The sequence below is a fragment of the Cervus canadensis genome, chromosome 24 (assembly GCF_019320065.1).
Source record: "Cervus canadensis isolate Bull #8, Minnesota chromosome 24, ASM1932006v1, whole genome shotgun sequence".
In the NCBI taxonomy this organism is placed as follows: Eukaryota; Metazoa; Chordata; class Mammalia; order Artiodactyla; family Cervidae; genus Cervus; species Cervus canadensis.
In genome coordinates this window covers 28,320,110-28,334,692 of record NC_057409.1, presented here as the reverse complement: position 1 = coordinate 28,334,692, position 14,583 = coordinate 28,320,110, and the positions used below count along the sequence as shown (strand labels likewise).

The following is a 14,583-nucleotide window of genomic DNA, read 5'->3' as shown; positions in this document are numbered from 1 at the left end:
TCCGGCCCGAGCCGGGGGGGAGGCCGGGCTCCCGGGCCAGAGTCCGGCCGGAGCGGAGCGCGCCCGGCCCCATGGACAGCTCGGCCGTCATTACTCAGATCAGCAAGGAGGAAGCGCGGAGCCCGCTACGGAGCAAAGGTACTGGGGCGCGCGGAGGGCGCTTACACTGGGCGCCGCAAAGAGGAGGGGGCCGGGACCCTCTCGGGGGCGACAGTTGCCGCCGCCGCCCAGGGCTCCCGCCGTGGCGGGACCCGAAGCTTCCAACCGGAGGGGGAGCTGGGTGAGAGTTTGAACTTGCAGAGACTCGGAGACCGGGGCGGGGCCTGGCGCGTTTTGGGGCGCTCCGGTCTGCTCGAGGTGGGGAAACTGAGGCAGGGGTGGAGCACGGAGCGCCCTCTGGGTTTCCCAGACTGGGTGTGCGCGAGGCCCAAGAGTCGTCCCCCCCTACTCCCCCATTGGCGCCAAGGGGGCTGGGAGATGGGGGGGCTGAAGAGGGCGCCTTCAGGCCACCAGCTGAGACTCCGCCCCCTCCGGGCCGCGGTCTGGCTGGGTCGCGGGAGGGGGCGCAGAGGTGACAGCGGGCGGGGGAGGGTTGGAAAGATCTCCCGCTAAGACAGGGCCACGTTCCCCACAAACTTCCGCGTCCCGCGTGGAGGCGTGGAGAGAGACAACCACTTCTAAGGATCGCCCGCGCGCCCGCAGGAGACGTGTGATCGGACCGCGCACTTGGCTCCCGGAGCCGGTGGGCACCGTGTCTGTGCATACACCCAGCGAATGCCGCCAGCATCGGCCGGGCACCCCGGGACTGATGGTTCTGGTCTAGGGGGTCTGCCTCTCCCTGTCCTGCTGTGGACTTAAGAGGCTAGGAAGTCCCTCCAGGTCTGTCCACTTGTGGCCGGGACCTAGCTCCGCCCGGGGTCTGAGGCGGGGGGAGTTGGATAGGGGGTCGGTGGAGTGTGGGCCAGTCTATCAGCGGGATCTAGGTTGGAGGTCCGGGCGGGGGCGGAGGAGGAGGGGCCAGTAGATGGCCGCAGGACACTAGCTTCAAGCCCCCACCCCCTGTGTCTGGGCCCAGCTTCAGGGAGGACTTTGGACCTCTGGAGGCGGAGAATGGAAGGAGGGCGGGAGTGGGCCCCAGAGCCCCAAGCCCCAGCCCTCTTTGGTAGGGGCCCCACTGACCAGGGGCTGCTCAGGTCCGGTGCGTGTCAGGAGGTGCCCCTATGCACTGCTCCCCTAGCAGAGATGGAAACTGTTGGGAAGAGAAAACACCTCCCGTCCCAGCCTCCAACCAGCCCACTCCCTAATGTGGGTGACGTTGTACCCACATTAGAAGAACTTGTGGGGAGCAGAGGGGTGGCCTGGAGCCAAGACTGTCAGGCTGCCACCTTAGTGTGTATCCCTCAATGAAGCTAGCATGGCCAGATCCTCTCAGCCCAGGGGTTGGCAGCCGGGCATGTAGGCACAGCCCTGCAGGCCAGGCAGTGTGCACGCCCCCACCTTGGGCCTCCCTGCTTTAGGTGACCAGAAGTCAGCAGCCTCTCAGAAGCCCCGGAGCAGGGGCATCCTCCACTCGCTCTTCTGCTGTGTCTGCCGGGATGACGCGGAGGCCCTGCCCGCCCACAGCGGGGCGCCCCTGCTCGTGGAGGAGAATGGTGCCGTCCCCAAGGTGCGTGCTGGCCAAGTTGGAGCTATGGGGGCACCTGGAGTCAGCCCTTCGGGGGGTGTAGGGAAGGGGGCTCTTCATGACGTGCTGCTAGGCCCTGTGGAGGAGGGTGAAGCCCCCCTACCCCCCCACCGAGCCCTCCACCCTCCCAGGCCTTCCCAACCCTGACTGCCTCCCGAGGGTCCCTAGCCCTGAGGATTCTGAATTTCCCCTTCAGAAGTGCAGGCTTTCCTCTGCGTTGGTTTCCCAGGTCAGGAAGTGAAGCCCAGAGAGCTAGGCAGCCTACCCCAGGCTCCAGAGTTGGCAGGGGCCAAGCTGGGAAGGAGCTGGTGTCTCCACTCTGTCCTTGGGGCTCTCCAGGAAGAGGGCTGGGGGAGGAGAAATGACTGGGACTTCAGAGAGGTGGCAGCAGCCAGCTCCCCCCTTGTCCCCACAGCAGACCCCAGTCCAGTACCTGCTCCCTGAGGCCAAAGCCCAGGACTCGGACAAGATCTGCGTGGTCATCGACCTGGACGAGACCCTGGTGCACAGTTCCTTCAAGGTGGGCCCCCTGCCCAGCAGCCCTCAGGCCCCGGTCTCTGAGCCCTAGATGGGATTTTGATAAATGTGGAATTGTCAGAAGTCCAGAGAGGGTGTGAGACTTGGCTGAGGTCACACAGACCCTGGCTTGGCCTGGGAGGGTGGTCCTGGCTGGCCTTGCCCCAGCACCAGCAGCTCTCTTCCCCCTGCAGCCAGTGAACAATGCTGACTTCATCATTCCTGTGGAGATTGATGGGGTGGTCCACCAGGTGAGGGGCTGGGGGTGGGGGGGAGGTGGTAGGGTTGGCATCTGTCTTCCAGACCCCAGGCTCCTCCCACCAGTCCTGAGAGCCCTAGATGGGATTTTGATAAATGTGGAATGTCCGAGGCCCAGAGAGGGTGTGAGACTTACCTGAGGTCACACAGACCCTCGGGGACTTGGCCCAGCTCCAAGGCCTGCAGGGAGTGGGGTGGGGGGTCTTCCTCGGTGCCCCCTCGCCCCCACCCTGCCCGGGACCCAGTTCAAGTAATTCAGGATAGGTTGTGTGCTGTCCAGCCTGTTCTCCATTACTTGGCTCGGGGGCCGGTGCCCTGCAGCCTTGGGGTGAGGGGGTTGCCCCAGGCCCCCACATCTAGCCGAGGCCCTGGCGGAGGAAGGGGTGGGAATTAGTGATTCCTTCTGAGGTAGGGCCCGAAGACAGAAGTCGGAGGTTATCTGATCCTCTTCGGGGACAGTGGGTGGTTTACCTGGCAGTGGTTGGGGTGGCTGGCCACGTGGAGCCCACGGGCCCTGGGACCAGCCACCCTTCTGTGCTCCTCTGCCTCCTGCGCCTCACTCCTGCCCAGCCCCCGGCCACCCCACCCTGCCCCACCCCACCCAGGCCCACGGGCCAGCAGTCCCCTCACTGGCCCACCCCCCAGGTCTACGTGCTGAAGCGGCCCCACGTCGATGAGTTCCTGCAGCGGATGGGTGAGCTCTTCGAATGCGTGCTGTTCACCGCCAGCCTGGCCAAGGTGAGCCCTCCACCCTCCGCAGGGCTCCCTGGGCACCTCTGCTTTCTGTCTGCCTCCGACACACAGCCTCTGGGCAGAGGTCTCTGGGTCCCTCTTGGCGCCCTCCCTGCCCCCGATGACCCACCTCCCGCCCCCCAGTATGCAGACCCTGTAGCTGACCTGTTGGACAAGTGGGGGGCCTTCCGGGCACGGCTGTTTCGGGAGTCGTGTGTCTTCCACCGGGGGAACTACGTGAAGGACCTGAGCCGACTGGGCCGGGACCTGCGTCGTGTGCTCATCCTGGACAACTCACCCGCTTCCTACGTCTTCCATCCAGATAATGCCGTGAGTGCCCGGCAGGATGGGGGCTGGGGCCCTGTGGGGGTCTGGTCCCTCCTGTTCCTCCCTCTTTTCTCTCCTCAGTGGCCCCTCCCTGCTGTCCGCTCGCCTTGTCCATCCACAGTTGCCCCAGGTCTCTTATTAGTTACTCAGCGCATTCTGCCTGCATGTACAGGTGGCCTGCCGTGGGTTTGGGTCCCTTGCTGGGCACTAGAGCAGTTTCCATTTCAACAGTTCATTGAACTGTTAGTGGATCCCAGAAATAACTTTCTTAAAGAATTAAATAGAACCGAAACTGTCCAAGTGCTTAGCATACAGCAGGGTAAAGGCTTCCCAGGTGGCGCTAGTGGTAAAGAACCCGCCTGCCAGTGCGGGAGACGGAAGAGACTCGGCTGGATCCCTGGGTCAGGAAGATCCTCTGGAGAAGGGAATGACAACCCACTCCAGTATTCTTGCCTGGAGAATCCCATGGACAGAGGAGCCTGGCGGGCTACAGTCCATGGGGTCCCTAAAAGTCAGACACGACTGAAGAGAGCTCAAACACGCAGGGTTGAGCATAGTTCCCTAAAACGTCTGCTCTGACTTGTGTGATCGGTGCCACTTGCTGGGAAACTGGGTGAGGGTGCTCAGGGCTGATCTGGACATTCTGTGCCCAGGGCCCCCTGCCCCCCTCATCACCCTGCACCTATCTTCCAGGTACCGGTGGCCTCGTGGTTTGACAACATGAGTGACACAGAGCTCCACGACCTCCTGCCCTTCTTCGAGCAGCTCAGCCGTGTGGACGACGTGTACTCAGTGCTCAGGCAGCCTCGGCCGGGCAGCTAGTGAGGCGCCACGGGGCTCGGACCTGCCCCTGACCACATCTGCACCCCTCTCACTCGGACTCTGCCTTAAGAAAACTCAGCGCCACGGGGAAGCGGGGTCTCCCCGTCCCACCCCCGTCCCCCCAGCAGCCTGGCCAGGCTCTGGAGGGGGCAGCAGGCTGCACGGAGGGTCATGAGCCCCTGGGTCCCTGAGTCAGTGCCTTAGAACCTCCTCCTTGGGGGACCCGGGGGCTCTGTGCCACTCCCCCTTCCTTCCTCTCTCTCTCTGCACGGCCATGTTTCTCTGCTGCCAAACTGGGCCCCTCAGGCCCTTCCGGTTCTGCTTGGGGGAGGGGCAGGGTTTGAGCTGCCCTCTGCCTTGGACCCCCACCCCCACCCCCCTACCCCCAGCCTGGGAACAGTGAACTCCAAGTGCCTTGCATAGAGCCCTCTTCCCAGCCCAATTTCCCAGGGCCACCATCTGGGTCAGCTCTGCCCGGAACAGCCTTCAGGTTGCTGCAGTCTAGGCTGGTGGGGGAGGACCCAGTCTCCCCACCTCTTCCCTGGGGACTGCTCCAGACCCCCCTCACCCTACCTCTGCCTAGGGCGGGGAGGGTTGATCTGTTTCCACTTGTGAAGGGAGCAGGGGTCTGTTCGGGACCCCAGAATCCAGCTGCTCTGGGCTCACCAGCTGCTGAGGGCTACTTCCCACACCCTGAGTTCCAACCTCTCACCTCTGCCTTGGACGCCCTGGGGCTTGGTGCCCTCAGCTCCATGTGGGGGCCCAGGCAATATCCTGCGGTGCCGTATAAATATGTATATGTGTATATAGACTTTTAGGGGAGGGGGAGAGAGAAGGGTCCAGGTAGAGACACCCTTCCCTCACCCCTTTCCTGGGCCCATAAACTAGGGGGGTGAGGAGGGAAAGGATTTTTACATTTTTTAAACTATTTTCTGAATGAAATAGGCTGGCCCAAGGGGCCCCAGGCCCTGTCCTTGTCCCTCACACCCTCTCTGCTCCGATCATTCATTCATTCAAAAATGATTCATTGAGCACCTTTTCTGTGCCCTGTACTGTGCCTGGCCCACCCGCGGAGTTTGTGTGTGGGTCTCTCTCTAGACCACCTAACCGGTGCCTCCCCACCTGCACCCCGTACTTCATCGGTGCCTTTAGGGGATCTGTAGGAGGTGGGACCCTTCTTATGGGGTTTGGGGGTCTCCAGGAAACCTGGCCAAGCTGTCCCCTGCCCCTGTGCCAACCCCACCCCTGCAGCCCCTCTGCTTTGCCCCCTGCTGGCTGGGGGCAGCTCCTGGGACATCTTGCCTTCCAGCTCTGAGTCCTTTATCTGGAATCCCTCCTCCAAATGCTGAGTCTGGAGGCCAGGGCCTTGGGTTCTCCCAAAGGCCTAACGGTTAAGGGGACCCACATACCAGTGCCAAGGGGGATGTCAGGTGGACATGTCATTACCCGCCCCCCCCCCCGCAGAGAGCTGGGGGTGGGGGGGAGGACAAAGTTGGTCTGACTCGGGTGACCCTCCCATCCAAGTGCCTTCTCTGTAACGGAGAACCCCACAGTTTGATAAGAACTAAAGAGAAAGCCAGATCCTCACCGCCCCCCATCCTGGCTCTGTGGTTATTGATGGGGAGGGGAGGTGTTGAACTTAGGGGGAAGTCCAGTGAAGCCACAACTGCTTCAGCAAACCCTTTGGAGGGAAGGGGATTGTAGTGGAGGGAAGGGCTGCTCTCACCCTTCCAGGGGCGTCAAGCCTGAAAGTGCAACCTTTGAATGGGTCCGAGTGCATGTGTGCTGTTTGCTGTTTAGTCACTAACTCGTGTCCAACCCTTCTGAAGCCCGGTGGACTCTAGCCCACCAGGCTCCTCTGTCCATGGGATTTCCCAGGCAAGAATACTGGAGTGGGTTGCCATTTCATTCTCCAGGGATCTTCCCCCCAACCTGGGGATCGAACCTGTGTCTCTTGCATCGCGTGCATTCGCAAGCGGATTCTTGACCGCTGAGGCACCAGGGAAGCCCGAGTTCATCTGACTGTTATTTAACTCTACCGGTCCTGGCCTCAGTTGTCTGACCAGGAAAATGGAGCTAGGCCCTCTTTGCAGAAGTGATTAAATAACGCCTGCATCGGGAGGACTCCACAGAGCATTAGCTCTGAGGCGAACTGAAACGCGACCCTAGGAGAGGCCCCTGGAAGGTATTTGGAGACGGGAGGGGTGTGGTCTCCGCCCCAGAGTGGAGGGGAGGGACCCGTGAGGCCCCAGAGGGTGGAGGGGAATGGGGCGAGCTAGAGGGAAGCCAAGTTCAGCTCCAAACGGAAGAACTTGGAACGCGGCTGACCCAGGCCGCGCGCCGACGGCCGAGGCGTCACTGGCAGCGCTGCGCCGCCGGACCGCGTTGCGGGCAGGCGGAGGCGTCCGGGGCCCCGCGGAGGATGGGTGGGGTCGCGGCCTCGGTCTGGTTCACCTCCGCGGCCCTCCCCCGCGCCCGGCCGCGGCCTCTCACTACCCGCCGGCCGCACCCTAGCGCGAGCCTCCGGCCCACTTCCTGCCTCCGCCCCTCCGGCCCTGGCAGAACTTCCTTTGCGAAACTGGGCCGCCCCGGGCCCTGGCAGGAAGTGCCCTCCCGGCTCCCCCTCGCCTGCTGCCCACGGTGGCCGCTAGAGGCCTCTCTGTCTTCGCCGACGCCCGGGCTCCCAGGCGCCGGGCCTCTCCCGCCGGCTCCCTGCCTGGGCGCAGACATCCCACCCTCTCCCCGAGGCTGGAAGGATGAGGGCCGGCCTAGAACGAGGCCCTCTCCCGGCGGCGGGTAGCTTCTCCCCCCTCCCCCAACCCCCCCATGCACTGGGGAGAAGGAAGATCGGCCCCTCTCAAATCGGATCCCCGTGCTCCGCGCCCCCCGCCCATCTCCACCCTCTGCCTCTCCCGGCCCTCATCCCCTCACCTTGTGACTTCAGCCTCCTGGCGCTCCAGACGCTGCTGTGTCCCCCCAGGTCTCTGCCGCGTGTGTGTGATGCTGCCCCCTCCCCCTTCCCTCTCCCCATTACTTTTCCTGGTAGAAAAGCGTCACGAAGCCATCACCCGGGAGGAAAGGACGCAGCACCCTCGCTCGGCACCCTGAGCTCCAGTCCCACTCTGAGCCAAAGCCCGAGAGCCCCTGGCCGGGTCAACACCGAGCCCTGCCTGCCTCCTGCCCGGCCCTCCTCGGGGTCCTGCTCTATTTCCTGCTCTCCATGCAAACACTCGCGCCCCCCAGATTTGCATCCTGAAGGGCCTGTCACCGCAGAGTCACCAGCGCTCCCAACTTTGAGACCTCAGTCAGCCTTCCACACACACACACACACACACACACACACACACACACACACACACACACTTCATCCACAGAGTTCAATGCAACCACATGGATTGTGGTGCCAGGCACCGTGCCAGGACCCGGGGGTATGCCATGACTAGGCTGCGCTTCTGCTCTCAAGGAACTCACTTCCTAGTTGGAGAACAGACATCTGAATATGTTGTCCAAACCTGAAATGCTGCAAGTGGGGGGGCAAGAGATAACATGGGGGGAGCACAGGGGCCAGCCTAACCTCCCCTGGGGGTACATGGGGAGCCTGGAAATCCTTGCGAAGGATTTGGGAAGGAGGCAAGGTTCAGGGGAAGGTGGTCTGTGCAGGGAGGTCCAACAGGAAAGGAAGCCAAAGCCTCAAGGGACACAGTAGGGAGCGTGGGAAGTGACAGTTTCGAAATTGCACACAAGGGGGGAAGGAGGGGAAATGACACTGCAGAAAGCAGGAGCGAGATAACGCAGATCTGTAGCCAGACGAAGGGGGTGGCCTTTTCCTTGCAGGCAGGGGGTGCCCCAGAGGGACACTGAGCAGGAGAGAGTCATATAGAAACCTGGCAGCCACCCCCTGGAAGCTATATCAGGGGTGTGTGCTGTTCTGTCCGACTCTGTGACCCAGTGGACTGTAGTCCACCAGGCTCCTCTGTCCATGGAATTTTCCAGGCAAGAATACTGGAGCGGGTTGCCGTTTCCTGCTCCAAGGGAATCTTCCCAACCCCTGGATCAAACCCGCATCTTTGTCTCCTATGTTGGCAAACAGATTCTTTACCACTGAGCTACCTGGTTAGGGACCTAAGACTCTCCCTATGGGGAGACCACAGACATGGTTCCAACGACAGAGGCTGAAGACCTGAACTGCAGCCAAGACAGTGAAGAGGGAAGGACGAAGTGACGGATGTGACACAGGAGATGAACTTGGCAGCGAGCTCCGGCTGGTTGGCTCTTGGGGCAGGGGTGGAGGGGAGGGAGGAAGGCAACCTGACTTCTGGCTTTGGAGACTTCGGCTGTGAAAATGTCTCTATCTGAGGGGTTTAGGTACTCACTGCTTGCTTGTTACTCACAGAATCATGGATACACCACTGCTGACAAGGGTGTACATTTGGTGCAGCCTCTTTGGAGAATAATTTGACCATCGAAAATATTTTCAAAATGCAGACACTTTTTGATCTAGCAGTTGGATTTTTAGGAATTTATGTGGTAGATAAAATGTATATTCATATAACTGTATGCATATGGGTATTAATTTTGTTGGTAATACCTGATGCAAAGAGCTGACTCATTTGAAAAGACCCTGATGCTGGGAAAAATTGAAGTCAGGAGGAGAAGGGGATAACAAAGGATGAGATGATTGGAAGGCATCACCGACTCAATGGACATGAGTTTGAGTAAACTCCAGGAGTTGGTGATGGACAGGGAGGCCTGGTGTGCTCCATGGGGTCCCAAAGAGTCAGACATGACTGGGTGACTGAACTGAACTGAAGTGAATAGCAAAGCACTTGAAATAACTTCAGTGTCCAAGAATAAGGAACTAGTTAAATAAATGTCGCTGTATCTATACCAGAGAATATTATATAGTGATGAAAAACAATGAGGTAGAACTATCTATCTTTAGATAGACATAGACCATTCCATATCTATCTACAGATACAGAATGATCTCCAAGATAAACCAGCCAACAAAACAAAGCAAGTTTCCTAACAATGGTGATAGTGGTTTTCCATTAAAGAGAAATATAAAAGTAGATACAAATATATATATGTAATTTTGTGTACTTATGTATGGTACACAAGAAATGGAAATTGTGGCTAACTGTGGGTAGCAGAGATGGCAGACTGGATGGGAGTCATTTAAGATGAGAGCAGTTGTTTCAGCCTTAGTGATGCAAAGTTTGATCCCATATAATACAACACATTATATATGTTTATATTTGGAATTATTTTATCAGGTCCACTTATTTTTAAAAATAAAAATTGGCTTAAGTTACAGCTTTCTAAATACATTATCAAAGAGAAATCACAAATTTCATTTCTTTTTTCAGCCACTGCATGCCTACTCCATACCAGGCGCCACAGGACAGCAGTGAGCGAAACAGATACTGTGGGGGGAAAAAAAACAGATATTAACAAGTAATTACATGATAATATTACAAAAGGAGAAGTGCGTGTGTGCCCAGTCATGCCCAACTCTTTGTGATCCCATGAACCGTAGCCCACCAGGCTCTTCTGTCCTTGGAAGTTTCTAGGCAAGAATACTGGAGTGGGTTGTCATTTCCTTCACAAAAGGAGAAGTAGAGAGTGGTAAATAATTGGAAACTTTTGTGCTGCAAGTGCCCTGAGATGACTTCAAATTGCCCCAAGATTACTCCAGTTCAGTTCAGTCGCTCAGTCGTGTCTGACTCTTTGCGACCCCATGGACTGCAGCACGCCAGGCTTCCCTGTCCTTTACCAACTCCCGGAGCTTGCTCAAAATCATGTCCGTTGAGTCCATGATGCCGTCCAACCATCTCATCCTCTGTCATCCCCTTCTCCTCCTGCCTTCAATCTTTCCCAGCATCAAATTCTTTTCCAATGAGTCAGTTCTTCGCATCAGGTGGCCAAAGTATTGGCCAAAGATTACTCCAAGATAATTTCTAATTGTAAAAGGGGAAGGATGCCTTTAGGGTGGCAATATCTGGCAATAACCACCATAATCAAGGGATCAAACTTCATATCAGTCATGCTGAGATGTCTTGATGCCGGGCAGAATGAAGTGCACAGCAACACCTTTGACCATGCTGCTCACAGTGTGGTCCCTGGGCTGGAACATCGGCACCACCTGGGAGCTTGTTAGTAATGCAGTTTTGGACCCCACCCCAGACCTATGGAATCAGAAGTTGCACTTCAAATAGATTCCCTGTTGACTTGTTTTTTTTTTTTTCATTTATTTTTATCAGTTAGAGGCTAATTACTTTACAATATTGTAGTGGTTTTTGCCATACATTGACATGAATCAGCCATGGATTTACCCATTGACTGTTAAGATGTTATAGCTGAAGAAACACGGTCCCTTTTTACATATTCTTGAAAAAAAATTGTTAAACCAGAACCTAACCAGATCTTCAGAGGTGCTTTCAGCTTGTGGGAAATACAGGAGGAAGAGGAACAAATTAAATAGTACACAAAGAAAGACAAATCCCAGTGTGAACGTTCTACTACACACTGCCCTTGATACGGGTAAGTCAGCATCAGGAAAAAGTTGGAGCTATTCTAGATTTAAAAGATACTGAAGAGACATAACAATCAAAGGAAGTGCATGATTTGATCAAGAATCAATGAAACCAGGTATTATAGTCCTCCTGGAAGGAACTGACTGAATTGAGTAGAAGATGATATAAGAAATAATTGTTAGTGTTCTCAGTTGTGAAAATCTTATGAAGGAGACTGTTCCTCACTCTTAGGAGATGAATGACAAATATTTTGAGCTAAAGTACAGTAATATCATCAATTTACTTCCAAATATATACATATTGCAGATGTTAGTTCTTGAGTCCATGGCTGTTTATTATACTATCATACTATTATTTATACTTTTCAATATGTTTGACATTTATCAAAATTAAGAAATTGGAAATAATTCTTAAAAACATACATTCTCTGGACTTCCCTGGTGATCCAATGGTTAAGACTCTGTGTTTCCACCGCACAGGGCACAGGTCTGATCCCTCCTTGGGGAACGGAGATCTCACACACACACACACAAAAACCCCAAAACACATGTTTTCACCCAAAATTCTGAGGCTAAATTAAAAGTTAAGCAACTAAATTAGAGAAAAGTATGCCCTAAATGATAGGAGGGTTACAAACCTTAATACATTAAATATATAAACAACTCCAACAAATCAATTAAAAATTCACAAAAGACATAGCATATATATATATATATATATATACACACACACACACATAATATATATATTTATGCCATGCCCTTCCCACCTAACCACGGGACTGCCAGGGAATTCCCCAATAAATATACTTTTAATGGTCTATCTCGCTGGTAATCAAAGAAATATAAATTGACACAATGACAATTCAGGCTGACAGAGATTTTCTTAAAAGCTGGAGTTCAGTGCTGGGGAAACCAGGCAGCTGCCGCTAATACAGATGTGGCTATAAATTAATGTGACTTTTCTGGGGGACAACTTGACTAGTCATATCTTTGACCCAGCAATGCCACTTTTAGGGGGCTTATGCTAAATACATGATAATGGATGCAATCTATTGGCAAAAGTTTAGTAATAATACTTACCAAGGCATTCTTAGTAATTTCAAATAATTGGATATAATTTGAGATATTGGTTACATAAACTATGCCATCTATCTAATGGATTACCATGAGACAGTTAAAAGATAGATGATAGATACTATATACATATAGTATACCTATAGTATATACAGGACTTCCCAAGTGGCTCAGACGGTAAAGCGTCTGTCTACAATGCAGGAGACCCGGGTTTGATCCCTGGGTTGGGAAGATCCCCTGGAGAAGAAAATGGCAGCCCATTCCAGTATTCTTGCCTGGAAAATCCCATGGACCATGATAGTACACGTATATACATATGGTGTACTATATACATAGAGTATACATATATACAGAGAGTATACACCCCCAGCATATGTACTGGGCAGTACCTTGAACGAAATACTCCAAAATATAAAAATACATTACTCAGATTTATCTCTGTAGTGGAATTAGGAGGTTTTTCTCTCCTTTTTGCCTGTCTGCATAATTAAGGACTATAGGCCACCAGACTCCTCTGTCCATGGAATTCTCCAGGCAAGAATACTGGGAGTGGGTAGCCATTGCCTTCTCCAGGCCATCTTCCTAAGCCAGGGATCCAACTCGTGTCTTCTGTGTTGCAGGCAGATTCTTTCCCATCTGAGCCACCAGGGAAGCCCATATAATTAAGCGAATATATATGTTCCCTGGAGGAGGAAATGGCCACCCACTTCAATACTCTTGCCTGGAGAATCCCGTGGACAGAGAGCCTGGTGGGCTACGATCCAGAGGGTCTCAAAGTCAGACATGACTGAAGCAACTTAGCATACACACACACACACACACACATATATTGGTTGCACTGCTGGGCATGTGGGATCTTAGTTCCCCAGTTCAGTTCAGTCACTCAGTTGTGTCTGAGTCTTTGCAGCCCCATGGACTGCAGCACGCCAGGCTTCCCTGTCCATCACCAACTCCTGGAGTCTACTCAAACTCATGTCCATTATGTTGGTGATGCCATACAACCATCTCATCCTCTGTCATCCCCTTCTCCTCCTGCCTTCAATCTTTCCCAGCATCAGGGTCTCTTCAAATGAGTTGATTCTTTGCATCAGGTAGCCAAAGTATTGGAGTTTCAGCTTCAGCATCAGTCCTTCCAATGAATATTCAGGACTGATTTCCTCTAGGATGAACTAGTTGGATGTCCTTGCTGTCTAAGGGACTCTCAAGAGTCTTCTCCAATATCACAGTTTAAAAGCATCAATTCTTCAGTGCTCAGCTTTCTTTATAGTCCAGCTCTCACTGGACTATGACTACTGGAAAAAGCATAGCTTTGACTAGACGGACCTTTGTTGGCAAAGTAATGTCTCTCCTTTATAATACACCATCTAAGCTGGTTATAGCTTTTCTTCCAAGGAGCAAGCATCTTTTAATTTCATGGCTGCAGTCACCATCTTCAGTGATTTTGGAGCCCCCAAAAATAAAGTCTCTCACTGTTTCTATTGTTTCCCCATCTATTTGCCATAAGTGATGGGACCAGACGCCATGATCTTAGTTTTCTTTTTCTTTTTTTTTTTTAGAGGAAAGCGCGAACGCAGTCCCCCACTACCACAAATTATGCAGTCGAGTTTCCCACATTTGGGGAAATCGCAGGGGTCAGCACATCCAGAGTGCAATGGATAAGCCTCGCCCTGGGAAAACCACCTTCGTGATCATGGTATCTCCCCTGCCAGGTAAGTATGATGATCTTAGTTTTCTGAATGTTGAGTTTTAAGCCAACTTTTTTCACTTTCCTGTTTCACTTTCATCAAGTGGCTTTTTAGTTCTTCTTCGCTTTCTGCCATAAGGGTGATGCAGGTTTGATCCAACCAGGGATCAAACCCCCTCTAGTAGAAGTGTGGAGTCTTAACCACTGGGCCATCAGGGAAGTCTTGAACATATACTTTTTATTCACACACAAAAAGGTGCTTTTAAAGAAACAAGATAGCACCTGAATTGCATTTACTCCTCTTACCAGACTGCATGAGCTCACGCACGCACACCTGCACACACATGCACAGATGTGCACACTCGTGTACATCTGGTCTCAAGAACTCCTGGGAAGGTATGGCCAGAAGAAGCAGCTGGCCTCACCCCGCCCACTTCAGTTCATCTCCCTAAGGACCACCGTGCGGAGGTGACAGGAGAATTTCTGCAGGGGTAAAGTTTGAGGGGCAGCTGCCCAGGACGCTGAGTTTGGGGGTGATGCTGACTTCTGAGTGAGACTGGCTCCTTTCCCATCTTGAGCGAGAAGCCCCCTAGGATCAGGGTTCAGAAATACAAGCCGTGGCTTCGGGGGAGAACGGCAGAGCAGAGTCCAAAGGAACCGGTTTATTGCAGCTCATAAAAGCAGGAGGAGGAGCCAGTACCTTTGAAGGGGCAGACAAGAAAAGCTCTGTGCCCCTCGGAGCGAGCGTGCGACCTCTAGGGGTGCTAGGGTCCCGTCAGTCCTGGAACAGCCCTGAATCTGATTTCCTGGCCCTAAATCCCTGTGTCCAGGGCTCCCCCATCCTGGGGTCCCTCCCCCAAGGGGAAGAGGGAGGATGGAGGAGCCTGCTCCTCTGGTTTGGAAGGATGAAGGGTCCAGGCGCCCCTACCTTTCCTGGCAGGTGCTATCC

The 14,583-nt window shown here is 54.2% G+C and overlaps 1 protein-coding gene and 1 non-coding gene across 3 annotated transcripts; one reads left to right on the top strand and one right to left on the bottom strand.

Annotated features, from left to right (window-relative positions):
* The first annotated feature begins 5 nt into the window (after nucleotides 1-5).
* CTDSP1 (CTD small phosphatase 1) lies at nucleotides 6-5,936 on the top strand. Of its 2 annotated transcripts, none has more exons than XM_043445886.1 (7): nucleotides 6-138; nucleotides 1,518-1,666; nucleotides 2,103-2,204; nucleotides 2,395-2,451; nucleotides 3,104-3,196; nucleotides 3,335-3,520; nucleotides 4,211-5,936. In XM_043445886.1, exons 1-7 carry the CDS (start codon nucleotides 72-74, stop codon nucleotides 4,337-4,339), a joined length of 783 nt encoding a protein of 260 aa, XP_043301821.1. In that variant the 5' UTR covers nucleotides 6-71; the 3' UTR covers nucleotides 4,340-5,936. The 2 variants fall into 2 exon arrangements, with proteins under 2 accessions (XP_043301821.1, XP_043301820.1); XM_043445885.1 differs by having other exon boundaries at nucleotides 2,100-2,204.
* Nucleotides 5,937-13,503: 7,567 nt separating this feature from the next.
* On the bottom strand, nucleotides 13,504-13,667 carry LOC122426970. The gene has a single exon (XR_006265315.1). It is a non-coding gene; the product is annotated as a U1 spliceosomal RNA (small nuclear RNA).
* Between the last annotated feature and the right edge of the window lie 916 nt (nucleotides 13,668-14,583).